Raw genomic sequence first — 27,836 nt, 5'->3', positions numbered from 1 at the left:
CCAAATTTGCGACTCATATCATAATCCTTCGGTTGGGCATGTTGCATGCCAACGTCAAAAGGAATTAGCATCCATAAAAAAGAGTTTTTATATGATAAAAGTTTATGTTAAGTAATCATAAACCTACAACCGCCACCGACAGGTGTGTGCTGTTAGATACCGAACAACAGCGTCATGAGGTTATTCAAAGGTTATATTAAATTATGACTACCACGAGTTTGATAGCGGTCATGATGTTAATTATCCATCCGATGCGCCCAAGGGTCACAGGAGTCATCGAGCCTATTCCGATGAAAAGCGAGGGAAACCCAGAGCTGATCTCCATGACAATCGTAGTGATGTAAAATAAAATACAGTGGACCGCCGTGTTACAGCCTCCCTGGCTTACATTTTTTTCATGTTGCGACGTGGAATACTGAGGTTTTGTCCCCTCTTTATGCTATTTTCCCGGTTTTGCGACAAAAACAACTGTCATGACCTGTCATGGTTGTATTTCTGTTGTTTGCAGGCGTTTTTAGGTAATCGCACTTATTTTCTGTTGCCGTCAATGCCTCCCTGCAACGTGTCACTACAATGCCGGTCTGCTATTGGTCGGCATCTCCTCACGGAGATGGTGGCCTGCTATTGGTCGATCTCACTCATTTCGAAATGGTGGAACAGTAAAGCTTTGTTCTATCCTGAGTGGTTACACAACCGTATTTATAGTGCATTTTACTGCTTAATTTCAAACATGAATGGGTTAGCCATGGGTCCCAAGATTGCTAGTGATGTTAAAGAGAGAAGTAAGAAGATGAGTTATATGGAAACGATGCTGGAGAGAATCAGGAAATACGAAGCTTGCCTAGCCTAGGCTACCCTTCTTAGGGAATATAGGCATAACAAGCGCCACTCAACGGTAAATCAATCCTTTCTATATTTTTTATTTATGATGTTTTCTGATTGTATACATATATGTTAGATGTACGTAGAACTTACTATATTATTTTGGTACCAATTTTTAATATGGATGTACAATTTTGATGTTTTTACCTGGGGTTCTAAACGCATTAGCTATTTAACATAGGTTTGGATTGCCCGCCATACGGTGAATTCCACTTACGAGCCCAACTGCGGAACGGATTAATCCCGTAACACGGGAGCCCACCGTACTACATTTCCAAGTTCAATGTTACTTCATTATCAATTATATACGTGTTTTAAAATAATACTGTCCTGAGAAATCAAATCAGAATTTCAAACTGTTCTCATATAATTCCAGTAGAAATACACACAAAAAGTGAGATAAATAATTTTAATGATGAATTCAATATTTCAAAGCAAAGCTTAAGCAAACAAACTGAAACAACCTAACCACTTTGTGTAGAAAAAAAAGGTAATTGTATAGGAAACATGCAATTAGAGAGAGTAACGCCATCTTTTCTTGTAAATTATATTTAAATGTTTTGCCATACCACCATATCTGCTGTGAGACAAGGGTGAAAGGGGACCAAAAGGGCAGTGGTACTGGTACTCCCCCTGAGAGTGGGCCCCTACAGTCCCCCAAGGAGAAATACATTTTAAGGAGCTACGAAATGCCTTTTGCCAGGAAATAAAACTGATGCATGTGTATCAACTGACCACTATAACCCTAACCTTAACCCTAATCACCTGTAAAATACTTATCAAAAACACTTTTTGGGGACGGACGTGCAGTATGACGGATGGCGAATGTATATCGACTGCGACGGGCAACTGTCTCCCATCTGCGTCCCCATCCCAACACCACCTGGCATCATCAAGAGACATCATCCATGTACTGTATGTGGGGCCCCAGGCAGCAACAGTGCTTGGCATCCCACTGCAGTGAGACGAGACTGGTTCCCAGAAACTCTCATAATTAAAACCAGTAATTGGCTAGTGTTGCCCATTTTCAATATTTATGCCTTTTTCCCTTAAAATCTGGTTGCAGAGAGTCACCAAGGGCTTAAACTTTGGTCCCAATTCATTCAGAAACTGAAAGTCTTCTCCACGGATGCTGAAGGACAGTTCATCCAGTGACTGACACTTGCTATCTTCTCCCTCATAGACATATTCATGCGGTTGGTATTCTGGGTGGTCCACTGGGTTTCCATCAATCATGCATATTCTCTGTGAGGGCACCAAAAAACAAAATAAAATAGTTGTGCCATTTTTGCTGCGCTCCTAAGCTGTTTTGTGCATCTGTTGTGATGTAAGCATTTCTCTTACCCTGTTGAGATGATCCAAAACGTTATGATTGGTCAGCAAACTGCTTGCCCGCTGATGCCGCAATGAGCTGCCCTACTCATAATAGAAGATTAAAAATATACGTACAGAACATATCATATACTGTATTGTAAGCACAATAAAATGTAGCCTTTAAAATAATATATTGAGAGCTTTTCATTTCTTTTTTTTTTTTTTTTTTGCCCAAATTGGACAAAATCCACAATCAAATATGTTTTACATGTTTTATATGTCTTGTACATAAGTGAGATGGATTTAGATTCACCTGGTATGAATTGTTGTTTCTGGACCATGTAGAATACTGAAATAAAGTGAATTAACAGTAATTAAAAGTCTTCACAAACCTGCTCTGAAAATGAGCATCTAATGTAGTGAAAGCCCTCTTTTCTAAGTGTATTTCTTACACTTCTCGCACATTCAAATTGTAGTGACTGTCATTTATTTAGCTTCCAGTTTTGAGGGAATTGAGTGTAGAGTTAGATTACATCAATCCCTCTATAAGCCGCACATGTATATAAGCCGCAGCAGCAAAATATGAGCAAAAAATTGATTTTTGTCACGGATAAGCCACACTGGACTATAAGCCGCTGGTAATAACATAAGATATTAACACATAAAGAAGGTACATGGAAATTATATAATATATATATATATATATATATATATATATATATATATATATATATATATATATATATATATATATATATATATATATATATATGAATGAAAAACAATGCTACCATTAGCAATCTGGCTTCAAATATACTCACCATGTTATGCCCCTTGTTGCCCTGGAAAGATTCTCTGTGATATCGCTGGCCCAAAGATGCCATGTCAGAGTTAATCTGTTGAGGAAAACTCATCACAATTAGGACAATATTCTTAGGACATTAATTGTAATATTCTTGTGATGCTGTTTCCTAGAATGACACAGTAGTCTTGCCTTGTTACTCACCATCCCTAAGTTGTAAAGATCCAAGTCTTCGATCGTTACTGGATCCATTTTAGTCGACTAGGTGAAAAATGCAAGTCGTCAATGCAAGCAGGAGACACATGCAAAACATTTGAACGTACTAGTAAACATTGTCAACTATCATGTAGAAATGGTGTGCATATAAGCATGAAGGAGATTACCATAAAATAATTGAGGTAGTTGAGATCAGAATTCACTAGAATACAAAACTGATCAAACTTAGCCATCAATCCTGCCTTAAGAATTGGGGGATGAGATGCCGGTCATCTTTTGAGAGACATGATGTTCTATAATCGACTGACATAATCGAATACCTGCATAGTTCTCGACTGTAGTCCTTTTGTTATTCTCATCGATAAATCCTTTGATTGTGTCAGCAGCAAAGTCGGTGCAGTCTAGCAGAGACGCATCATAAAATACATTATGAGTTACCACAAATAGTATGCGTTCACAGGAAACAGAATGCAATAGCTGTCTACAAAACGTTCAATCAACGCAATGAACGCTTCACGTCTGTGGAACTTTACCACGACCCACAGTAGATGACTCATAACACTGCTAGTAAATACAAATGTTGTCCTCCAATGTGTGTAAATACTGTATATGGCCAAGTCAACACACCTTGCATTCTGCACCACCACCTTCTTGATTGTACTTGATTAAGGTCTGGTGACCCTCATCTTGTTGTATCTCGGATACGTGCTTCAACTGTTTTCCGCACTCACACGCCAAAATGAAGATTACTGCAAACGCAAAAAACAATATCTGCATTTTATCTATTCTCAAAACTTGCCACTCTGCAATACTAAGACCCTGTGAGGAACCCTGGTATCATCAATGATGTCTTTTCTGAGCGAGTTTTGCCAGAAGGCTAACATCGCTGACGGGCATAACCCAAATTATTTAATTTACATAACTTGTATTGCAAATTCATATGTAGATAGAAAAGAGCTCAACAGAACAGAACACAAGCGTGTGTCTGTAGTATTCGTTATGTAATCATTCAGAGGAACCATTATGAGGTCAGCTGTCTCGGTTGTTTGTCAAGAGAACCCGTCCCTCCTGTAATTTCTTCCCAATGTTTTTCCCAAGCATTTATTTCCCATTTTGTGCATGAAGGAGCAGTCGTGCTAGAAGAAAAAAAAAGGCCTACCTCAAACCTTTCCTCAAAAATGTATAGCGTTAAGACATCAAATCAAATTGAATTCAATTGAATTATTCTTTCAACAAGTTTTTCCAATATGCTGTCTGTTTTATGGATTGAGTGGGTGAGAGGTGCATCCAATAAAGTAACGTATGGAGTCCAAAAACAAAACAAAAAAAACTTGACTTAAAACTTCACAATTTTTCAAATAAGACATCAAAATGCCAACCAATATACTTCCGGCCCAGTACCAATGCATCTTTGAAAAAATATAGCCGTCAATGCCAGTGAATGATTTAATTACGAAAGAGCTTCAGATACGCTGCAGTGGGAAAAAAAAATAGCTTGCAACAGTCTTCAATGCAGTTTTAGCACATTGATTTAAGACAGTCGTGTCATGTTTTTATCATTGGCCACATTGTAGTTATGATTTCTGTCAGAGGGCCGCTATGACTATCAAGTCAAATAAATGTTAAATGTGTTTGACTCACACTTACCTAGTTTTGAAATCTGAGACTGACAATAACTGTTCAAAAGAAAGACTGGGAATGAAGGAAAAATGCTCGTTTCCCCCCAAAAATGTTTTTAAAAATTTTAGACAACTTGCAAGTTTGGTATTTTAGCCAGAAACCTAAAGTCAAATCAACATTTCACGGGTCATACAAAATGATGTGGCGGACCAGATCTGGCCCCCGGGCCTTGAGTTTGACACCAAGATTTAAGATGAAAACAAAAGGACTTATTGCTGAACAAATTGCATTGTGAACAGTCAACCCGGGCTTAACCCCGAGTTCTTTTTAGTTTAATTACACTTGTTCTAAATGCCGGGTTCTGAACATTCAAATCGGAGTGGGTTTTTTTTTTTTTGTTTTTTTCCCCTAGTGGAGCGTGGGGCTGGATTCATGGAACCAGGGTTCATTTTATTATGGAAAACTAATTAAATAATCAAACTTTTAAGGTCATTCTCTGCTTAGTGATTACTGAAATCCACCTGAATGACTGATTTATTATTATTTATTTTTTTTGCACTTGGTAGCGCTGTGTAGCTGACTACGTAAATACTCACACAAAAACAAGAGGAGTGCCGCAAAGATGAGTCCGATGCCAGCTGGGCTCAAACCTGTTGAGAGTGGCTGTTTTTGGCGACACACAACACCTCCTTCGCAGTCACACACAGTTACGACGACAGTATCCTCTCCCGTTATACCCTGTTGGTCTTCGATTGTAAGGGGCACTGAGTAATTGCCATAAGCAAGTGTCTTCAGGCTAACTAGCCCAACTTCCTCACCTGGCGCAGGATGTAAAGCAAAGCATGCGGAAATTTGTGAAAATGATTGTGTTTGGTTTGAATAAGACAATATGAGGCAATATTTTTACCCGTGGCAGGTTCCACTTTCCATCTCTGTGACTGGGTTACATCGTTACTCTTTAGAGAGACGGTGAAGGGCCCACTGTAAGGATGCGAGTCCAGATCTTTTGCATAAAGCATGACTTTGTTTCCACACATTGTGGCACTATTATTTCTCAGCTTTGGCTTATTATCATTGATATCCAGCAGATGCACCATGATGCTGCTAGTGCTTGTGGCTGGGGGCTCACCTTGATTTATAAAACAATCAAACAAAAAAACATACTTGATTCATTGTTTTTTGTTAATACAAAAGACCAAATAATGGTGGTTTGTGTTTCCTTCATACCATCGTCTATTGCAGCAATAACTATATTATAAACGTCATTATGGACCAAGGGGGACTCTCTATCCATCTTCTTAGTGGTTGTGATTCGCCCAGATTTTTGATCGATGGTAACCCAGTCAGCGGGATCATCTAACAAGATAAACCTGGGGGGAGAGAATTTACTCAACAACATATTTTAAAACAATATATGAATAATGAACAGTAAAAAGCAGAAAATCTCTCCCAGATCCTGCTTTGCGAGCGAGCGGATGCTTAACAATGTGTCTACTCTGCACTAAATCAAGTGATAACTGTAGATTATCAGTGTAAAAACGATTTTTGAAATGTGATACGGCCATATTGGGAGCGATAGCCTTTTGCTTGGCTTTTCCCTGTGATGTTCTTGCAATAACATGTCCTGATCAAACAAAGGGCTATATATACCTTTGTGTTTATGATAGTCATTACTCAGCATGATCATTTTATAGAATGTGATGAGTGCTTGCTAATGCATGCTGATTATAAACACAAACCTAATTTTGGATGCATCCGAATCGACATCATGAACCTTCGGAGTGTGGAGCAACTTTCCCGGCTCCTCTTCTTCCTTCTCATAGATGTGGACGGAATCTTTCTCAAACTGCGGTGGGTCGTTCACGTCAATCACTTTCATTGTGACGTTAACTGAATCCCAGTTGCCTTTACTCATGCGTGCTGCATCTTTACACACAAATATAGGCTCCTCGTTCTCAACTCCAATCTGCAGGTTTGTTATAGCTGATTTTTCAAAGTCTTTCCCCTAGCACACACAAATGCAGTCACATCTGAATTCACCTTTGAATACAAAATTGTAAAGTCTGAGGGGGAAAAATTACCTTGATAACACTCAGGATACCCTCATTAGTGTCAGGGTCGGTTTCAATTTTGTAATTGTTTTCCTCATTTCCTCCGATGAAGAAGTATTTGGCCCGCCAGCCGGGGGTTTTCGCAGTGTCCTTGTCTTCTACTGCAATTCTTAAAACATTTTCCTTTGTGACCAGTTCAGGAATCTCACCGTGATACTGGAGCACAAAAATGGAAATTCAGTCTTATATCCATTAAATTCATATTCAAAATTCATTTTTCGGGGGCCAAAGTGTGAGGTTTGGGAAAAAAATAAACACCTCAGGACACCAGAGCTCCATTATTATAAAAATGTATCACCAAGCTGGGGATAGATATGACAGGGAGGGAGCAGAGAAAAAAGGGTATCTTGATTAGCCGTTAACAAAAATCCTTGCCTTCATTTCCTTGAACACCGGTGGATGGCTGTTGGTGTCTATTATATTGAGAGTGACAACAGCGGTGGAGGACACGGAGGGTTTTCCATGGTCTTTCGCTTGAAGCACTATTTCATATTTCTTGAATTTCTGACAGTTGATAACACAATTAATAATAAGGTCACATGGACACATCACTGAGTGGTATCTTAACATTCACGAGTAGAAAAAGTCGGCGACACTTACGTCATAGTCAAAACACCCTTTCAATGTAAGCTGAGCCATTCGGGGATCAATCTGGTCTAAGTCAATTTTCGGAACTTGTGGGGATTGTGATATCACACTCAGGGTAACGATGGAGTTCGGGGTGTTTTCTTGATCAGGGTCATGGACCTCTATCCGAACTGGCAGGTAGCCTTGGTATGGGATTTCAGGGATGACACAGAATAAAGTAGATAATTAAAATCTAGGTATAATTAGCGTAGAATAACTTTTCAACTGGAAGTAGAAACTCACCCTCGACTGTATCCTCCCGGATATCAACGCTCGTTTGCGGAATATGAAATTGCGGCGCGTTATCGTTGATGTCTTTTATTTCGACATCAAATGCCAGTTCTCTGTCGATTGCTCTGCCCGTTTGCTTGTCCAAAATGTCAAACTTGATCTGTGAATAAATATGTGCTGCACCCATGAATGCAATACCGAAGTAAATTTATAATGCAGTTTGCGCTCACATGGAAAAAGTTGTATTTTTCTCTGTCGATAGCTTTGTGGGCGTAGATGTTCCCGCTTTCTCCGTCAAGAGAGAATACGCCCAGTGGCTCTTCATCCACACCCATCCCTCTTATGACATATTTGTGATTAGCGTATTCAAACGTTCTGTCGTTGAATATCTAAGCGAAACAGAGAAAAAGACACAATGCTGTGCCCTTAGATGCTGTTTTTGCCTCATGCCGAAAAGATTTTGTTCTCAAAATCTTGTTCTCACCTGAGATACGAGTTTGGGGTAAGGCCCTGGGTCTTCTTCAACTAATTCAATTGTTGTCAAAACCCACCTTCTTTTGGAGCGTACCAAAATTTCCTGTCGGTGATACATTTAAGATAAACAATCAAATGGTCATGGATTCATATTCAAAGCAGTACGTACTTTTTGCTGGAGGTTGTGTCCTCCCTTAGTGGCTGCTGCAGATGTGGCAAAAGCCTACAGAAACAAGAGAACCCAGATGTCACTGACCTCAGCTGAGACTAAATTATTTTTCACCTTGGAAATTATTCAAGCGCTTGAAAATGTTACCGCTTTGTTCCCTTTGTCCCTTTTTCTTATTTTTTTTCAGGCAATAACACTTTTAATCATACTGTTCTTTGCTAATGTTCGTTGCTTGCTCTTTCGGTAGGGATGACTTGAGGCCGAAATGAATACCTGTTTTTTTTTTTTTTTTTAGGCTAATGCCCTTTGCTGACAGGAAGAAATACAGGTTCCGGTTCTATGGATGGATCCAATGCTCACATAAACCATGGCATAAGAATGTCGGAAAGGGTGTCCGTTTACTGCATGGGGAATGACCCTTCCACAATATGCCCATCAAACTGGAAATCCCAAGATGCTGGGTTACAAACCAAATGGTTTGCCTGGTTGTTTGTTGCAATGCCTGCTTCCGTTGCCCTTTTCTACTTGTCTTTTACAATCAGTGTTGGGAGTAATGCGTGACAAAAGTAATGTAATCACTCTAATGCATTACTTTTTGCTGTACTGAAGTAGTGTAATATATTACACACAAAGTAAGAGTAATATTTGACTCACATTTTTACTCACAAATGAGAGTAACACAATGCATTACCATGCACTTTAGCCTAAAAGTGCTGTTTTCTTTCCCTAAATTTGCCAAGATTGGAGGAGAAATGTCTGAGGCAAAATGTTTACTTGCTGTTGTTAGTATCTACTACAGCAGTGATGAATGTGGCAGCAGCAGACGACAGGTTGAATATGGACAATACGTACACAAGATGGACATACGCCCATTTCTTTCAGTTCGTCAGCAATAAAGACAAGAACAATATCACAGTGAGCACTTTATGCTCAACCCCTAAAGAGCTGTCCACTTTGCGAAAAAGCACTAGTCATTTGACAAACCATTTAGAGCGGTGCCATATTAACGTGAAGTTAGCGAAAAGAAAACACGCGGAGGATTGAGAGTGGGGATAAAATAAAGCAGGCAAAATTCATGTTCTCTCACTCAGGGATGCCACTTCCTCCTCAAGAAGTTAGGAGACTCGTGGCAGAGTATGTCGAGCATAGAAAGAAGACATGGTGAGTTTTCCACAGTGGATTCACAAGCATTTGGAAACCTTGTCAGCAAGATCCCTGTCACAACTAGCAATAATGACAAGGTAAGCTTACGCTAATTTTCACTGCACAATTGCTATTAATAATCGTCTATAAATAGTTCTGGTCAATGTCAGGATAAAACATACAAAACAACAATATTTTAAACAAAATCATCGTGATGTAGGGAAACTGCTAATGTTGCCCTCAGCGAAACCATCTATTTTTGAAATGTCTGTCCCTAACCTAGCTGACTGAACTTGGAATGAAAATTAACATTGAAATTGTGGAATGCCCTAACTGTTTTTTCCTAAACCATAAATAATGCATCACTGTGTTGTGAAGCAAAGTAAAGGGATTAAAGCACAAAAAAGAAGATTTTGTATCTTGTCTTCAAAGGTTTACAATATGATACAGATGACATAGTTTGTACTGTTTTTTGGCATAAGCCAACCTTCCACTTGCTGTGTAATGAGCTACATTAACAGTGGCAAATCCATATTTCCAGTTCTGTTGTTGAGAGTAATATAAAATCAATACAGTAGTAGTGGTGTAATGCATTACGTTTCAAATACAGTAATATTGTGATGAAACTAATTTCTTTGAAATGACAGCAATAAGTAGTAAATAAATTGACAAGACAGACCACAAGTAATATTTGACTGTTCAAAGCAAGACTACTGTACAGTAAATTAAAAGAAGCATGAAGATCATACTAGTGCAGTGATTCCCCAAAAAGTATCCAATTTCACTGCTCTTAGGGTCTGGTCATTGAGTTTTGAAATAACTTACCCAACACTGTTCACAATAATAACTTATTCCAGCTGGTGATATCAATGTTTGTGCTGCCTTTCTGAGTCATTGTTTCATGAACTGAAATCATTACTGTACACAACAAAGCAAGTGGATAAAAGAAGAAATATTTTAGTACTGTATTTAATTTAATTATCATAGGTTATAAAAACCGCTCATTGTCATTTGATTTTTTGCATTATCATCGTTGGACTGGATATTGTATTTGCCCTCATTAACATTAACTGTGAAAATAGTTTTTGATTAAAATAATGATATGCAGATCACATTACATTGCAAAACTCAGCAAGGATTTAAAAAAACTAATATTTCCTCTTTTTAATGACAGGTCCATCAAATTATTTCATCAAGAACTATAATTGTATGAGTTCAACAATGGTGGAGATTTCTGTGTCATAAATCATTAGCCCAGTATTACTTAAAACAACTAACACTGAATTTAGGAGTTGTTTGTAAAAAAAAATATATATATATACATAAAAACATAAAATAATAATATTAACAAAAGTGCAAAAACAGGACTGAGTTTTGGTCTTTGTTCAAAATAATTTCAGATGCTAAAATATACAGATTATTATTTTATTAATAATAATAATTTATTGATTGATTGATTTAATTTATTAATGTATTAATAATGCTGATGCGCAAAACAAATACAACCCAAGTACATGTGAAATGCAGTTTCTAAATGTGGATTTAAATTTGTAACCGAAATATGCTGCTAACTTATTATTTTGAATTATTTTATTGCAAAGATATTAATATTATAGAAGTGTGTATAAATAATTTTGTAAATTATTAATAACAATACTAAATGTTTGCCACTTTAAAGGTTGAAACACCTTCACACATGGCCGCTGCAAATCTTGAGACTTTTATATAACTTGAGCTTCAGCTCAGTGAACAGATCAAGTCTTCATAACCACTTTGGCTTTTTGAGGAACAGTTTAATAACATTGTGACAGAACAGGACTAGTGTTGAGGACACAAAGAAGAAAGCAAGTACCCAAATTTCAACATATTACAGAAGCACATATTTTCCGAAAAAGATATATGTCTTTGTCCTGCAATAAATTAATAATGATGTGCAAAACTGAATTCACACTACGGTGAGCTGTAAGGATTTTTTTAATTTTTTTAATTTGGAACGTTCAAAGACAGCTTTTTGAGCATTTTGCAATTCACATTTTTTTATTTACATTTTGCGGTTCACAGTATTCAATAGTATACAAGTTATTGTGACAACGTCAAATGTGTTTTGAATGCTTAGTAACTTCTTGATTAATCGTCCCTTTCCACTTTACTATACATGAAACACACACATAAAACTCGATTCTTCGACAAACCGAACTTCAAAGACTATTTCTTGAATGCTCTGTATCAGAATGCATCTAAAAGATTTGTGACACACACACACGCCCGCCCGCCCATATATATATATATATATATATATATATATATATATATATATATATATATATATATATATATATATATATATATATATATATATATATATATACATATATACACACAATGAAGAACAGCCATATGAATGAATTCATGAATAAATACATGTAAATGACAAATAATTCAACAAGGAAAAGGTTTGCAGAACTGAAGTTTTAAAGTTCATACCTACCAGCACAAGCATGAAAAAGTTCGTCATCCTGATCCTCCTTGCTTGATGTCTTCTGCGGTTGTCTTATTATCAGTGTTGATACACAGAGCACACGATGCCTGCAGGCAGCCGGTTACTTCATTCCACTGACAAAGGAGTGTTTGTTCACATGCACAGTTGATATTGTGGGAGCGCGTATGCGCATTTAGTTGGATTTGGATTTTGGATATGTATGTTTGTATTGTTCATATTTGAGAAAATGTTCAATGGGGTAATTTTAGTGTCGACTCTGCTATTATGTACTTGTATTTTGAATAAAATTACTCTCTCGGCTCAACCGTACCGTCGTCAGGTCAACTCAGGTGACTTCTTTTTATGGCTCGGCTGTATCAAGTTCAGGCCTCCAAACATGCAAAAGTAAATTGTTTATCATGCTTGTGAATAAAAATCTGAACAGAGTGCACAATCACAATGTTGATTGTTTTCACAATGACCTTACATAGAGTTTAGTTTGAACTCAAATACACCCCTTTTAATTGCAAGACTGTCTTTTCTGTTGTAAGTGGTCCAAGAGTCTCGGAAGAATACACAGGAGGGAAACTACAGAGCCAACAGCTGCATGCAGCTCTTGCAATTAACTGTATTTACTGTGTAATTAGTTTTTCCTATGTGACACTGCACTCAGGAAGCAACCCCTCATCACTGACCCCCAATAAGACTGAGATGCCATCTAGCCTCGACTTAGAAAGAAAAAAGAGACGGGATCTGGAATATTCTGCTCAATTTTGATTGATACAATAAATAAAGAGATAATATTCTCTCTCTCTCGCTCTCTCTCTCTCTCTCTCTCCCTCCCACCCTCTGAGCAATCAGCAGACCCTATCCTTTGCCAAAGGTTGGTATCCATTGTAAAATATTTTGTTAAGCTTATGTACATTTTAAACAACCCTGTCCGTGAAAACAAACTGCACCTACCCATCTAGAGCACAGTGTTCTCCTTACAGTACATGTGTCAAACTCAAGGCCTGGGGGCCAAATCCGGCCCGCCAAAAGCAAATAATGAAATCAAATAAAAATGTCCTTTTAACTGTACTATTTGAGATTCAATTCAGCTAATCGGGGAGGCGGGAATAAGAGGAAAATGGATGTATTTGAAGATACTTCAGACATATTTGGTCAAAATAAAACAACTGGTATTTTCAAGCATTCCCTTCTCTTAACTGCATGTTATCACATTCTATATGTGGATTATTTCAAATTTGACGGTTGGGATGCAAAATGTCCTGGAGTTCTTCTCCATTCTGACAATCAAGCTTGGTACATCCACCTCATGCCGCTATGGAATGAAAACAACCCTTAGAAAGGTTGCAGTGGCGCTCATAATCCTGTTGTTGACAAACGATCATAAAACTATAGCTTTACAAACTTGTAAAACCTGAACAACTGGACACCAAAGTATATAAAATGACGTTTGATAGCCAGCATTTGGCCCTTACTACATGATCTTTTTTTACATGTAACTTTCACCTGTATTTTCTTCTACGTACCTTTTCAAGTCGGAATGACACACGTAGCTGCCGTGTAGATTTTATTTGAAATGTAATTTCAAGGAAAGCATTTGATGCCTCTATTTTTTTGAGTTTTATGATTGTACTAAGATAGCTTTGTACCAGGTCTACCGTGTCCATAAGAGAAGAGACTCTCTGCATCAGGAAAATATTTTAATATAATGTCCATCAGTAAATCCATCAGTAAAGCAGGCAGCACGATGACTAGCACGCCGGCCTCACAGTTAAAGGGGCCCGAGTTCAAATCCACCTTACTCCATCCTTCCTGTGTGGAAGTTTGCATGTTCTCCCCAAGCCCGCGTGGGTTCTCTCCGGGCACTCCGGCTTCTTCCGACACTTCAAAACCATGCATGGTAGGTGAATTGCACGTATTAAACCGTTCTTACGTATGTGCGATTGTGTGCATGAATGGTTGTTCATCTCTGTGTGCCATGGGATTGACTGGCAACCAGTTTAGGGTGTCCTTCGTCCACTCCCCGAAGCCTGCACTCATGTGAGGATAAGCAGCTATAAAAATAGATGGATGGATACAAGTAAATCGCAGCAGAACAGAAAAAAAAAGAAAACATCAGCAACAAGGCAATAAATAATAGTAATAATAGTCATAGCAAAGTGTCGTATTTGTGTTAGCTTTTTTTAATTTCAGTTATTTTTCTTTATATGAGAGCAAAACGGGAAGTGGCCGAACTTGTTAAGTTGACTATCCTTTACGCATCTTTAAATGCAAAACCACATGCTTGTAGTCCATCGTTACTGGGGTATGATATCAAGACTACCCTCAATAAATGCACGAGATGCACCATACATTATCAAGGTAGTCAAGAAAGTCACATTTTCTTCATTATTTCGATGGGTGGCAAGGTTGGAACGAGGAGCCATACTTCCATCTTCTCACAAACCCATTTAAACTGTAGACACTTTGCCATAGTTACTGGGGTATGATATCAAGACTGCCCTCAATAAATGCTTGAGATGTACCATACATTCTCAAGGTAGTCAAGAAAGTCACATTTTCTTCATTATTTCGATGAGTGGCAAGGTTGGAACGAGGAGCCACACTTCCATCTTCTCACAAACCCATTTAAACCGTACACACTTTGCAATCTCTGGCGTCATTGTTGTTCAAAAAGTCATTTCACAAAAAGGAGAAGGGCGACATAATCATTTTGCACAAAAGAAAGAGATAGAGTCCCAAAATGCCATGCATTGAAAACGTTGGCTTATGTATGATAGTGTAAACAGATTGCTCATGCACACAACATCAGGTTTTACCAGTCAATAAAACATGATGGGTACTTGCCCTGTTTCAGGAGATTGTTTCTGCTTGTTTTAATACGTTGAACAAATCCACAACATTTGCACATCACAGTAAAATAAAAAAGGACACACACACACACACTCATATAACATGGTGCACCTACTACCGTCTTTGAAAAAAAAAAGAAAAAAAAACTGTTGAGCCTCAAATGCACTCTATCAAGTTAACAGTACATGATTTGACTTTGACAGTATTGACTGTATTTGATTTCTGTCATTTCTTTTGTTTTACTAAATTAATTATCAGCATTCCTTTGTTGATATTTAACAATTTGTGTAAATTCAAACACCAAGTTCCAAAAGCTACCTTTACGAGGTTAACTAACATTGGCCAACTCTGGTAGCAGTGATTTAAATGTTGTGTTTCACTATGATCTTTGTTGAAGAAAATCTAACGTAAAAAATCTAATGTATATAATAATGGTAACCAGAAATTCATACAATGCTTTTGAAGCATTTAGAAAAATAACTCCTAGCAAACTAAGTGAAACAAAATTAAAAAGACTACCAAAACTAGCTGACTGAGAAATGACTATTATGTGTAAAACTGTTATCTTGGCAGAAGTTGCCTCTGAGGTCACATACTAGGAAACTTCTGTCAAGATAACATCTTAAATAAAAAGGCATATTTTGCTTCGATTAGCTTTTTTTTGTTTGTTTCCCACATTATCAACATCAGTATTTCTTCAGAACTTTATACACTTTGGAATACTTTTCACAACTGTTAATTTGCAATGCAGGAACTTTACAAATATAAAAAAACAAAAACAAAAAAACAAAAAAAACAATGGATTAGTAGAGGGCGTTACCAAACTTGGACACACACTGGATATGCATCAAACCTGCTTTGAGGCGCGAGAATAAAGTTGTTAACTTTTACTGCTTTGAAATCGTTTCAGTCAGTACACCTTGCAAAGTATTTGTCATCGAAGTCAGTTTTGAGTTATTTAGGTTAGGCATGTCAAAATAACTAAAATATCATCCATGGATGTATAATTTTCAATGGCTTAATTCTTTCAACGCTTTTTTTTATCTCTCCAAAGTGACTGTGATTTTGCACTTTCATACAGCTTTCTTGTTTACCGTGGCTGCTAGTTACCTGCTTTGAAGTCAAAGTCGGCAGGAGGGAGGTTCTCTTTAGGCAGCAAACAGCCAGAACATTTAAGTGTGTGGGCGTTGAATACACAAACTTGAAATGACAGTTTTTTTTTTTCCTACTAACAAAGTTTTAAAAAAGACACACACACACACACACACACACACACACACACACACACACACACATATTATATATATATATATATATATATATATATATATATATATATATATATATATATATATATATATATATATATATATATATATATATATATATGTATAGGGTTAGGCATTTATATATGTGGGTGAGTGTGAGTGTTTACGTTGCACAAAATAAGCTTTTGCAGAAATACATACAAATATTCAAAGGACAAATCACAGCAGGTGAATCATGCTCGGGTTTCTTTGAAAATGTACTGAGACATGTCAGACTCTGCTCTGCCTGCTTGGATCTAATTCTGTCTTTGTGGAGATTTATTCAGAAGGCACCTCCGCTCCTCATCCTCGTCCTCTGTTTCTTCATCCCCTGTATGGGGAACGGAATTCAGCAGTTGGGTGTCAGCATGGATTTCCTCGTCGTCCGACTGGATTACGGGTGTGTCTGCTCCACCCCCACTAGTATCGCTGGAGCCCGATGAAGTGGATGAAATGCGAGACTTGGACACATTGTGGACTTCATTTTGCCGTTGCATTGGTGGACACACCCTGTAAACAACCTCGGCCTCTTCATCTTCGTCCTCCCCGTCTGTAAACAAAAGGCTGTTCAAAATGGCTGTCGGGTCTTGTTTCTGTTCAGTAGTCTTCATTACAATACAAATTAGACTATTTCAACTGAAATTTATTTTACAACAAACATGCTCTCCAATGTCTGCATGGGCAATAAAATAAAAAATCATCTAGGGTTAGTAAAATACAAAAATTAAGTACAGTAGATGAATGCAATTACTCTAACCAAAATTTAGGAGGGATTTATTATTAAAATGAGATTTCAAGATGAACCTTAATTCATTGTCAACTTGATTTTTTTCTATGGGAATGCTTGACATTCTTGTTGTGTTTTTTTAATCCAATCATGACAACTAAGTGTGCACCTGGTAGAGGAGATGCGATGTCTCCCTCATCTCCTCCTGATCCAGAGTTGAGGAAGACGTCAAGGGCCTCTTGGTCAGAAATGTCCATCAGGTCCATTTGCTCCAGCACATCCACATTCACCTCCATGGATGAGATACTTCCCATGGGGGCTGTAAACACAAATTGCGTGAATCAAGCGTTAACTTTGAAAGAGAGGCAATGCGGTATAAATGGACACGTTTTAAGTATGTATATAAGTACAGTTTCCTCTTAAAGCAAAGCCAAGGTGGCGGCTGACACTTACGCTTCCGACTGTCGATCTGCAGGTGAGCTGAGGGGAGGTAGTTATCCACATCTTGTTGGTAGACCTCCTCAAAAAAGCGTTGTCTCTCCCTCAGCTTTAGATGCTGTGTAGAATTGTTGTCCAGCACTCTCTGGGAGTTGTCTGTCTCCGCTGAATGACAACAAGTCAAGCCGTGACACCAACAAATAGCAGTCTATCTTATGTGGTGATGTGGATTCTAATCTTTCGGCTATATCTTTACTTGATGTTTGAGTGACTTTGTAATGTTTGATGATGCTCATCCCAGATAGTTGTTCAAATCATAACTCATAATAATAAATCATTTCATTGTTCTTCATTTACAAATCATGCCTTTAAAAACGCATTTTGCCACTTAAGGTTGACTAAAAATGACACTGGCAACAACAAGTCATGATTCAATTTGTTAACAGCACATGACCAAACTCAGAAAACAGCTGAAATGTGATTTGTCGTTGCCTAAGCCCAGCAGCATAGTCAGAAAATATTTTGAGGGGTGGCCAACATCAACATGGCATGGTATCAACATGGCTAACTGCTACTTACTGGAGTGCCCATACATCATGCCTCATTCTTTATCATCCCATGCACAGTCAGGGCTCCCCATTTTTTCAATGTGCGATGTCGTTTTCAGCAAGTGGTAAATTGCGCTTCTAATGGTATTGATTGTACATGACAAAATATGTTTGTAAAATTCATTAGAGACAATAATATTACTGTTGAAAAAAGCTAAATAAGTGAAGTAGCCCTATAACAACTGTTAGCATAGAAATGGCTAATTTTGAAGATAGCCAGTTATTATACACTGTGCACATTTGTGCAACCATATTTTATTTCTGTTTGTGCTGTAGAGGTCATTGGTCACCTTGACATCAGAAAAGGGCTTTGAAATTATTTTCAAATCTAAATGTCCCTACGTTTTCATATCACAAACCTGGTGTTTGAACAGCGGTGTGTAGACTTTTTTTTTATAGATTAACATCTTTTCTAATGTCCACCTTTTGTATGATGCTTTGCCAAAGTGAACAGATTTGGTTGTGTAACTGTGCTAAATTCTTCTCGACACACTAGGCCTTCCCCCACCGGCTTGCACGGGCTGACACTTTGACTCATGTCACCATGGCAGCGCTCTTAGTCGTTTGTGCATGAGCGTGTTCGCTTCTGTCACGTCCGAGTGTCTGCGCTAGTGCACGTTCATTTGATTGCTTCGTGACTGATTTACATGTAGGTTTTCTCACCTATGTATCAACCTACACGTAGCAATCATAATCGATCAACACCTATAATGCAATGCAAATTTATATTTAAGTATCACACCACCTTTCCTCAGAGGCTGTCAGTTACTCTGTTAAAATGTCATTCAATGTTTTCCAAACGGAATCCTACTTTAAACTGTTTTTCAACTTCATAATATGAATGTTTTTTTTTTTTTTTTTTAATGTACTCTGTTTATTATTCAGCTCACTTATTTGGTTTGTTTGCACTCACCAAATTTAAATACAATGCATGCAATGGTTTCAGATTTACAGTCACTGTAAATTATGCAATATCTGATGCCCTTTGAAGGGATATTCTCAAAGAATATTTCTATTTAAAAAATGAATTTGAACAAAAAGACTTATTGCCTTGGAATGCACTTTGAGGCTTTCTGAACTTCATTCCTTAGGCTGCTGCTTTATCCCGATCCGGACTGTGAAACACAGGTCACATGGAAGGGATTTGCTGCGTTAGGGTCAAGGAACAGAGGACAGCTGGTATGGCTGCTGTAAGTCTAATGTGTAGGCTAAGTTCCTCTGCATAGTGAAAGACATGACTCCGAAAAGGTGTGGAGTATTTGGACTTCGGTCAACTGTTATATGCATTAAGCATATGGAGCGGCGGAACATGGTATGTTTGAACATAGTGTTTGTTATGGACAATCTAAGATGAGCAGAGAAGTCCAATAACAAAGCACCGCTAGGATTCGGGGGGCGTGCCTCCCAGTCACGCCTCTCTAGGTCTCATTGTCATTGCCTACATGAGCGCTCATGTCCTCCGTTTTTATTTGTTTTAAATGTCGCAATTTCACTTGTATTACAATAGGTTTACAACACAAGAGTCAAACTCAAGGCCTGTGGGCCAGATCCGGCCCGCTACATCATTTTATGTCAAATGATGTTTTGACTTCAGTTTACCAGCTGAAATACCAAACTTGCAAGTTGTCTTCAACTTTTAAAATATAAAGAAAAAACCCCAACTTTTTTTCCTTCACTATCTATCTTTCGAACAGTTTTTACCAGACTTTGATTTCAAAACTAAGTAGGTGTGTGACGAACACGCTGAAAATGTATTTGATTGACAGTCATTCCAGCCCTCTGACAGAAACTATCACTGCAATATGGTCCACAATAAAAATTAGTTTGACACCCCTGCTTCATAATATAGACACTCACACTCTAATTCAGGTTATTTTTTCTGCACTCCCTGTCATTCTTTATGCAGGTCACTAGACTCCTATATGATTGTTGAGGCTGAGATGAGTAAATAAAAAAAAAAAAAAAGAATTGTGGTAATAATGGCTAACCAGAAACAACAAAATATAACCTTTAAAGATTAGAAGAAACAATGTATTTAAAATTTTAAGCACCAGAACACCATAAATATATTATAGGTTACAGGTTATAGGCTACATGGATGGACGGATGGATGGGCTGACGGACAAAAGGGTAGGCATGTGAGGAGGCATGTGAGTTGAAAAGTGGTAAGAGTGTCAGGTACCACCCCTTGCCACCCTGTACATAATTTCACACAAATACGAATATAGCATTTCAAAATGTACAAGTTACAATTGTGCAAATGTAATGTTGTACTAGAGTATTTATCTGTTTTAAAGGATGCAGAAATGCCATGACGTTTGTAATCTGAGACAAGACCAAAGGCTTCCTTAATTCTTTCTCTGTCTAAGCCCACAGTGAATCATAATAGCCTTAGGCTAGCGCTTATGTAATGCTCGTACAGTTCTTTAGCTGCACACAGTGCATCACAGCGCAAGGCCCACTGTCTTCTACTTGCACGTCTGTCGGAAGAGAAAGAAATTGACAAGACAATTATCTGGAGCTTTGTTTAACCTGTCCTCTTCCAATTTTATTATATATTAAATACTTCACTGGGTGTGCTTGAATAAGTCTCATTCAGGGGAATATTAAGCATTTTATAAATATGACTACGGTAATGTTAATATTATTGCATATGAAGCAAAGGAATGCCTTGCCTTTGCCTTGTATTTCATAAAAAAAACTACATATGTATGGATAGAGCTCATGCCAATGACATTGAGTGGTTTAAAGAAAAAAATAATTCATCAAAAATGTTAGTTATCCAGCCCTCAAAAGCAGGTAGCACGTTGGTCCAAAAACCGCAAGTGTGGGCTTTTTAAAATGAATGCACAAGGGTTAATGGTGCAGTCATAGATCAAGAGACCAAAGAACTGCACTGGAAGCATAGAACAAATGTCCCTATTGAACTAAATAGTCACATGGTAAGGCTTTCAAAGCCCTTGTGACGAGAGGGAGGAAATCCCATGATCGCCTTATTTGCCTTGAAGTATCTATGATTTTAGTTTGTTCATTCCAAGAGCAGTCACATTTGACAGCTCTTTACTGCCGAGATCACCAGCAGCTTCTATTTCTCCCTAAGGGATTAGTGAGGGTGAGACTCAGCGCTCATCTTTAGGTATTGCTGCTATTAGCCAATCGCTCTCCTCTGTTGGCCGAGCAGCCATCAAGCCTAAATCATTTATGTGTGAGATCACTGCACCACAGCGGTCACCACTCATGCCATGATACCACCTGACCCCCATTTCCACACACTCCTGGTTGTAAACACACGTTGTGTAGAAAACGCAAAATACCACTCTGCTCTTGATATGCAAAGTCTCCCTTCGATGGTGTCGTCCGATGGGATTTCACACAAAGGATATCAGTAAAGCACCATGACAATAAACAACAATAACCTGTATACCACTACTTCCATTGCTCGTTGCTTCCAATGTCTTCATCCTTGCAACCCCCAAGCTATGAGTGCATCTTCAGCCTTGTGATCATACCATACGCATCCACATTTCCAAAGCCATTATGGATCGTCACACCAGCTAAATGCAAAAAACATGTCTTTAATTTGACATTGCTTTCATTCTGAACAAAACGCCACTATGTTTATGTTGTGTCTTCACCTGCCATTTTATTTATAATCAATAAACATACAGAGAAAATTCTTTCAAGAGGCTAGAGTTCAGTTGACCTTTTAACCCTATGTTATTCAGAAAGCAAGACTGTGGTCATACCTCTTTTGTTTCTAGCTTCTGTCAAGACAGACTTTGTATGATACAGTATATAACATACAGTAACTACATTAATTTTATATTAATTTACTTTGGAAAAAAAAAAAATATCTAAAACAGTAGAGCCGTACATAAACTACGCCCAGTCTCAATTGTACTCATTTCCACGGAGTTTGTCTTTTCATAGGGATAATTGTTTATTATAATTTATGTTGGGAACAAGCAGAGTTATAAACACTTTAAGAGAACCTAAATAAGAGCCGTATATATCTGCTCATTTAGAATAAAAAACACCATATAGCCACACATAAATGGTGAGAAGCATTTGCTAAAAAATGGGAAGAAAAAGCTATATGAAGCATCAGAAATCAAATACAGCTCAAATTGTGCATCATAATCCCCCGTTCAAATTGAATAATGAGTTGGTTACTTACACGCCAGACGTTTGTTATGTTTGGTTGACCCTGCAGATGACATGATGCAGTGATGTAGCAGTGTGTCAGTTTGTCTCGTCACCTCCTGCCGGGATGCTCGTGCACGTCGGAGCAGATCATCTAGTCATTGCATCTCTACAATTTTGCACCAGGCTAATTCAACGACACGTTTTTTTTTTTTTTTGCTATTGCTGACTCCCTCTCCCCTTAGTGATCTCTCCAGTCGTTCTTTCTAGGATCCTCTCACGCTGCTTCACACTTGCATCCTCATTGCCCCACACCGCCTCTCCCCCTTTTTCTGTCGCACACAGACTTGCACACTGTGCAGCTTAGAGACAGGGTGAGTGATAGTAGACATTGTGGTCTGTACCAACTGGTAATAATGAGGGGGTCATAGGATCAGGGGGCTTTTACGTAAGACACAGGAACGTACCAAGGACTGGTACCTTCTGGTACCATTTGATTTTGGCCCTATTATGTTCACAATTGGATCAGAAAATAAATATTTTCATATATACATACATATATATATATATATATATATATATATATATATATATATATATATATATATATATATATATATATATATATATATATATATATATATATATATATATATATATTTTTTTTTTTTTTTACAATCACCAGCCAGAAAACATGGACAACCTATTGAGATCCAATGCAGAGGGATTTGATTTTGCAAAGAAGCTGAGGAATCACAATGAGGATATAATAAGAACGCTAAGAAAAACGAACAAGCACATGAACATTGACAGCCATCCACTTCACACCCTGGAGGTGTTTCAGCAGAGCAGCTTCAATGGCAGGCTGAATCCACCCTGATGCAAAATCTAACCGTTACAGAAGGTGGTTCCTTCCATATCCAGCAGGTGAATTGGGCATACTAAATTGTCCTTAGGTGTAATCGGGTGCATAAATGGTTGTTCTTGTCTGTGTGCCCTGTATTAGGCTAGAAACCAGTTCAGGGTGTCCTCCGCCAACTGCCCGAAGCCAGGTGGAATAGGCACCAGTAAGCCTGCGACCCTTGTGAGGGTAAGCGGCTCTCGATCATGGAAAGATGGAAATTACGTTTTCATTTTCACTTTTACCAATAAGATACGGGGAAAGAGACAATGCAACATACACAGCATGACACAGTTCCAAGATGCTGTAGCTCTGCACAGCACTGCAGCACCCTCATCTGAAGGCCTTTTGTGCACAAGATGGCCTGACCTCATTGGCACTCTCTTTATGTAGCTATTCAAAATTCAAATATGATTACTATATTAACTAATTTTTTCCAATTTACCTGATTGATATAATGACACTTGTAACTCTATTCCTGCAAGGTGTTTCTTGTGCCATATAATAATTGTAGTTCTGCCATACAATCAACATGCATTACAATGCATAGCGAAGAGGCATTCGGGAGGCCCACTTTAACTGCTTCTCAGGCACCCTATTGGGGGCACTAATGATGCCAAAGATTGGCAGTGGAATAAGCCATTTACAGATGGCATGTCATGTTCTGAGTCTTTGACATGCAGGAATGCACAGCTCCTCATAAGAAAGTGGGTCAATTTCCCCGAACAGGTTGCTGAAAAATATTTTGTGATTAAATAAGCAACCTCTATGATGATGACCTGGATTACGTGGGTTATTTGGACAAAATTCTAAATTATTAAAATGTTAAAAAATATATTGAACTGGTTGAATTGATTACTTAATTGACGTCAAGAATATTATTCAAAAGTTGATATAAAATAAAATTAAATTAACATTTCATTCATCATTAATAATATTTAAAAATTATTTATAACCCAAACTATTTCATGGACTCCCTACTTTGAGAACAACTGCATTCGAACATTAGTAAAAATAAAAACAACACAATAAACCAAGGATTAACAGCAAGCATTTTATCTGGTCTTTGTGATAGTTGTCTACTCACGTACCCCCTTAATCCTATCCTAAAGAGACTGCACCATAGGAACACAGCGGAAACATTGATCACAGCAATAATAATCATATTTTATTGATTTATGATTTGGAAACGGAAACCTAACAATAAGCACAAAAAACAACCAAACAAAAACAAATTGTTTTAACGACACATGCGCACGTTTGCTCATTAAGACTGTGTGAGACAACAGTGACATCTGCTGGCGAATTTATTCTAACGGTCCTTCAAAGGTTATGTGGTACCTGAACATGTATTTATCCTATCTTCCAAACGCGTATCCTCGCAATAAAATAGGCTCACATTTATTTTAACAAACAAACAAACTAACTATTTGTAGGAACTGATACAAAATGCAAAACCATATTTCTGAATCACAGTTTATTTAGACAGTAGCCTACGGTATCTCTTGCTGTGTGCATGTGTCTTACTACTGACTTCCTCTATGAAATATTGTTGTGGCAGCTTTTTGTAGTGTCGTCTCTGATGCGGCTTGTGAGTCAATCTGATTAAAACACACATGCGCATGCACGAAACGCGCGCGTTCCATGGTGTGCTTATTTTGCCTTCACTCAAGTGTGATCATTTGGCTTGTGAGCAAAACATATTTAGACTTCTGCTTCAAGATGCGTGTTGACACACAGACGATCTTTTTGAGGATCTGCCAGGGACATAATTTAGAATTACATGTTACACACATAACGAAACAAAACTCTTACCTCACTTTCACGGTGGAATAGCTATTTCAATCACATTTAGAATAGGAGATGTTGGATTAAATGAGATCCCATCGCAAACAAGTCCGTTGGATGGGTCGCCATACGTTATTACAACGTGTTACATCAGTAACAACTTTTACAAAGATCATTTGGAATTATCATCAGTTCTACGACTGAGCCTTGTGACTCACTTTCAGCGAACTCAAGTTAAGATTCACCATTTGCATAAACTGTTCTATTGGGCATATACTGAGAAAACTTGGTGCATCTAAAAAAATAAAATAAAATACATTGTCGCAACTTCCTTTGACAGATCCACGAATTATACTGGTATTGTATTAAAATGAGAATGAGATGTAAAAAAAAATGCTTCCATTGATGAGAGAAAAGTTTCTTATTCTCTGCCTCGCACGATACATCATTGTGAGATTGGGTTGTAACTTCGGAGAAGTACAATTGCAATCTTCCAAGCTTCATGAATTGGAGTATTTTACATGTAAAACTTGAATTAAGAAAAAAATGGCCCATCATGACATGACATGTCAGTAGGTACATTAGGATTATATTGTTCCGTGGGGTGCGTCTGAATGGCGGATTGGCGATATTTCAATAACTTTTTTTTTCTGCGCTCCAAATCTGTTTTTGCTCGCTCACTTTTATTTTCTCCCCTCCATTTTTTTTTTTTTTTTTTTTTGCGCGCTCGTCATTGTGGCACAAATATAACGGCCATACAAATGTAGCTCTCGTTGTGTATCATACAGATGTCCTCCGCAGCTGCAGCAGTTCCATTTTTTTTCTTTTGTCGGCGACGTAAAATTACCGCTGGTAAAGCTTATCAATTAATGGTATACAGTATTGTGGATTCAATCACTTCACCATGACTACCACACACACGCACACGCACACACAAATGCACTCACGCACGCACAGATCTATGGCGAGCGAATGAGATCATACTGTCGCAGCCAGAATTCGAGGAGGAGTCAGTGGAGATGGCAAGGGTGTTTTTATTGACATTCCAACTCGAATCTCAAAACCGGCAAAGGACACACACGTCAAAGAAGTAAACTTGAAAGCATGCCTCACTGCTCATTCAATCCCTTCAGACTGACTTTTACTCTGGAACTCCTCTTCTCAACATCAGTTCTGTGGGTATGTTGCGCATACCCCACGATAAAACGATGCTAATTCACGTTTGTTTCGAGTTGTACCGCACGCCTTTAGAATGCCATTTTTACACCGCTTTTTACGCGGGATCGGAGACAGCGTCTAAAACGCCACTCTATATGCCTAGCAGCGACAAATGTGTGTGTGTGTTTTTAATATGCCAGACGCCATTAGGAGTACAGTATTAACATTAGCCAACACCATTAGCAACGCCAGTCGGCGTCCAAAATAAAAAGCGCTGTTCCAAACGGCTTGTCCGGTTTATTTCATCATGAACATTGGTCCGCACTAGCTGTCCAAAGCGGTGTTTCGGAAGCCATCTTGGACATTACGGGTCGCAAAACGCAGTATTTCAAATGCCGGGCGGCGTAACTCAAAACGAACACAGATTTTGGTGTTGTATGATCTCTTCCGCTTGCAGTAGTAGTGCGGAAGCGGGCAAGAGCCCAAGTGACCGGAAGATTCCCGAGTGACAGGAAGACCGAATGTGTGTACGTGTGTGCGTGCGTGTGTGCGTGTGTGTGTGTGTGTGTGTGTGTGTGTGTTGGGGGGGCGTAAAAACATAGAATCCACATTGTACTATTAATTGATACACATAATAGTTGAATGGTTATTTATTTTTTTACAATATTGTTATTTTATTCAACTCAAGTGCCCATATTTCAGTTAAATTTGGGTAAGTTAAATCAGAAAGAATCAATTACTGTATATATTTATTGGTAAGCAAAACCCGTGTTGCTCACTTAAGGTTTCTTTCAATATTATTTGAATATATATTTGTTTTAATTTAGCATGGTAAATGTTTGTTATTTTTAAAAATGTGTTACATATATATTTTTTCTTAAATAAAACTGTTTTATAATGTAAAAAAATGGCAATTTACTCAAAAACATTTTAAAATTATGTTTCGCGAGCTGTAATTTCAATCCCTTGATGCCGTGATATTATTGCTCAAGGTTATTGTACTGTTAGAATCTGATATTGTCCCATGCCTATTTTCAACCAAAAAGTAATTTCATGAGAACACAAGTGAAAATGTCATATAGAGACAAGTGAAAGACTGAAATTCTTTCATTTCATACTGAAAAACGCTCATATAATGAAAAGCTATGTGAATGAGAGCAATATTTGTATATATGGGCTTTTCAATTGTGACTATAGGAGCATATTACTAGTGTGTGTGTGCGTGCGTGTGTGTGTATGTATGGGTAATTGGTATACTGTATATGTGCAAGAAAAATAAAATGTCAAAGGTATTCCGTAATTATGTCTCTGATGAACCCCCGCAGACACACTTGGAGACACACTCCTGACAATCTCTCAGACTTTATTAAAAAGATATCACTGTTGTATAGGGATAGTCTGGGATCACCATGGCAACAGACAGCCCAGTGTCAAATGTGACAACACACACATCTGCCTGAAAGTTTTCCAGTGTGTGCTGCTGAGACTACTCTCACACAGCATCTTGGCATTTTTTGCTAAATGTGGCAAGGCAGAGAGACAACAGTTACCCTTTGTTACCCAAAAGAACAGCACTCCGCAATGGCAAGGTGTTAATTATACATTGTGATATAGAGGAAACTATCTGGCGTTTTGTGTTGTTGGCTGTAGTCCTGATATAAACTCCTTTTTTTTCTTTATATATTATTTTTATATTTCTTCATAAGTCCTGACAGCTCCTTTGAAGGAATTCAGCATATTGTTTGACCTTGCCTGCAGGGTGGTGACAATATGTAATATACAGTAAGTGATACTGTACTCCGAGGGACAATACTGTCCCTGAGGGACAATTTCTAT

General features: G+C 38.0%; 2 protein-coding genes across 4 annotated transcripts; both read right to left on the bottom strand.

Annotated features, from left to right (window-relative positions):
• Nucleotides 1-1,283: 1,283 nt before the first annotated feature.
• Nucleotides 1,284-16,219, bottom strand: LOC148427740 (cadherin-like protein 26). 3 transcript variants are annotated; one of them, XM_088407657.1, is made up of 19 exons: nucleotides 12,078-16,219; nucleotides 8,447-8,500; nucleotides 8,288-8,380; nucleotides 8,034-8,192; nucleotides 7,816-7,963; nucleotides 7,546-7,715; nucleotides 7,321-7,449; nucleotides 6,916-7,101; nucleotides 6,574-6,839; nucleotides 6,062-6,204; nucleotides 5,742-5,963; nucleotides 5,431-5,652; nucleotides 3,842-3,963; nucleotides 3,535-3,615; nucleotides 3,203-3,259; nucleotides 3,018-3,092; nucleotides 2,510-2,545; nucleotides 2,227-2,298; nucleotides 1,284-2,127 (listed from the first exon to the last, which is right to left on the bottom strand). In XM_088407657.1, the coding sequence occupies exons 1-19, from the start codon at nucleotides 12,102-12,104 to the stop codon at nucleotides 1,894-1,896; spliced, it is 2,496 nt and encodes an 831-aa protein (XP_088263783.1). In that variant the 5' UTR covers nucleotides 12,105-16,219; the 3' UTR covers nucleotides 1,284-1,893. The 3 variants fall into 3 exon arrangements, with proteins under 3 accessions (XP_088263783.1, XP_088263784.1, XP_088263786.1); XM_088407658.1 differs by lacking the exon at nucleotides 12,078-16,219 and adding an exon at nucleotides 10,415-10,509; XM_088407660.1 differs by lacking the exon at nucleotides 12,078-16,219 and adding an exon at nucleotides 9,534-9,900.
• A 91-nt stretch (nucleotides 16,220-16,310) lies between these two features.
• On the bottom strand, nucleotides 16,311-22,510 carry LOC148427739 (dysbindin-like). The gene is made up of 4 exons (XM_088407661.1): nucleotides 22,188-22,510; nucleotides 17,418-17,567; nucleotides 17,134-17,283; nucleotides 16,311-16,787 (listed from the first exon to the last, which is right to left on the bottom strand). The coding sequence occupies exons 1-4, from the start codon at nucleotides 22,228-22,230 to the stop codon at nucleotides 16,495-16,497; spliced, it is 636 nt and encodes a 211-aa protein (XP_088263787.1). The 5' UTR covers nucleotides 22,231-22,510; the 3' UTR covers nucleotides 16,311-16,494.
• Nucleotides 22,511-27,836: the final 5,326 nt, after the last annotated feature.

The sequence above is a fragment of the Hippichthys cyanospilos genome, chromosome 2 (assembly GCF_059441005.1).
Source record: "Hippichthys cyanospilos isolate Australia breed blue-spotted pipefish chromosome 2, RoL_Hcya_1.0, whole genome shotgun sequence".
NCBI lineage: Eukaryota > Metazoa > Chordata > Actinopteri > Syngnathiformes > Syngnathidae > Hippichthys > Hippichthys cyanospilos.
The sequence above is the reverse complement of the archived record's forward strand: the minus strand, read 5'-3'. Positions and strand labels throughout refer to the sequence as shown.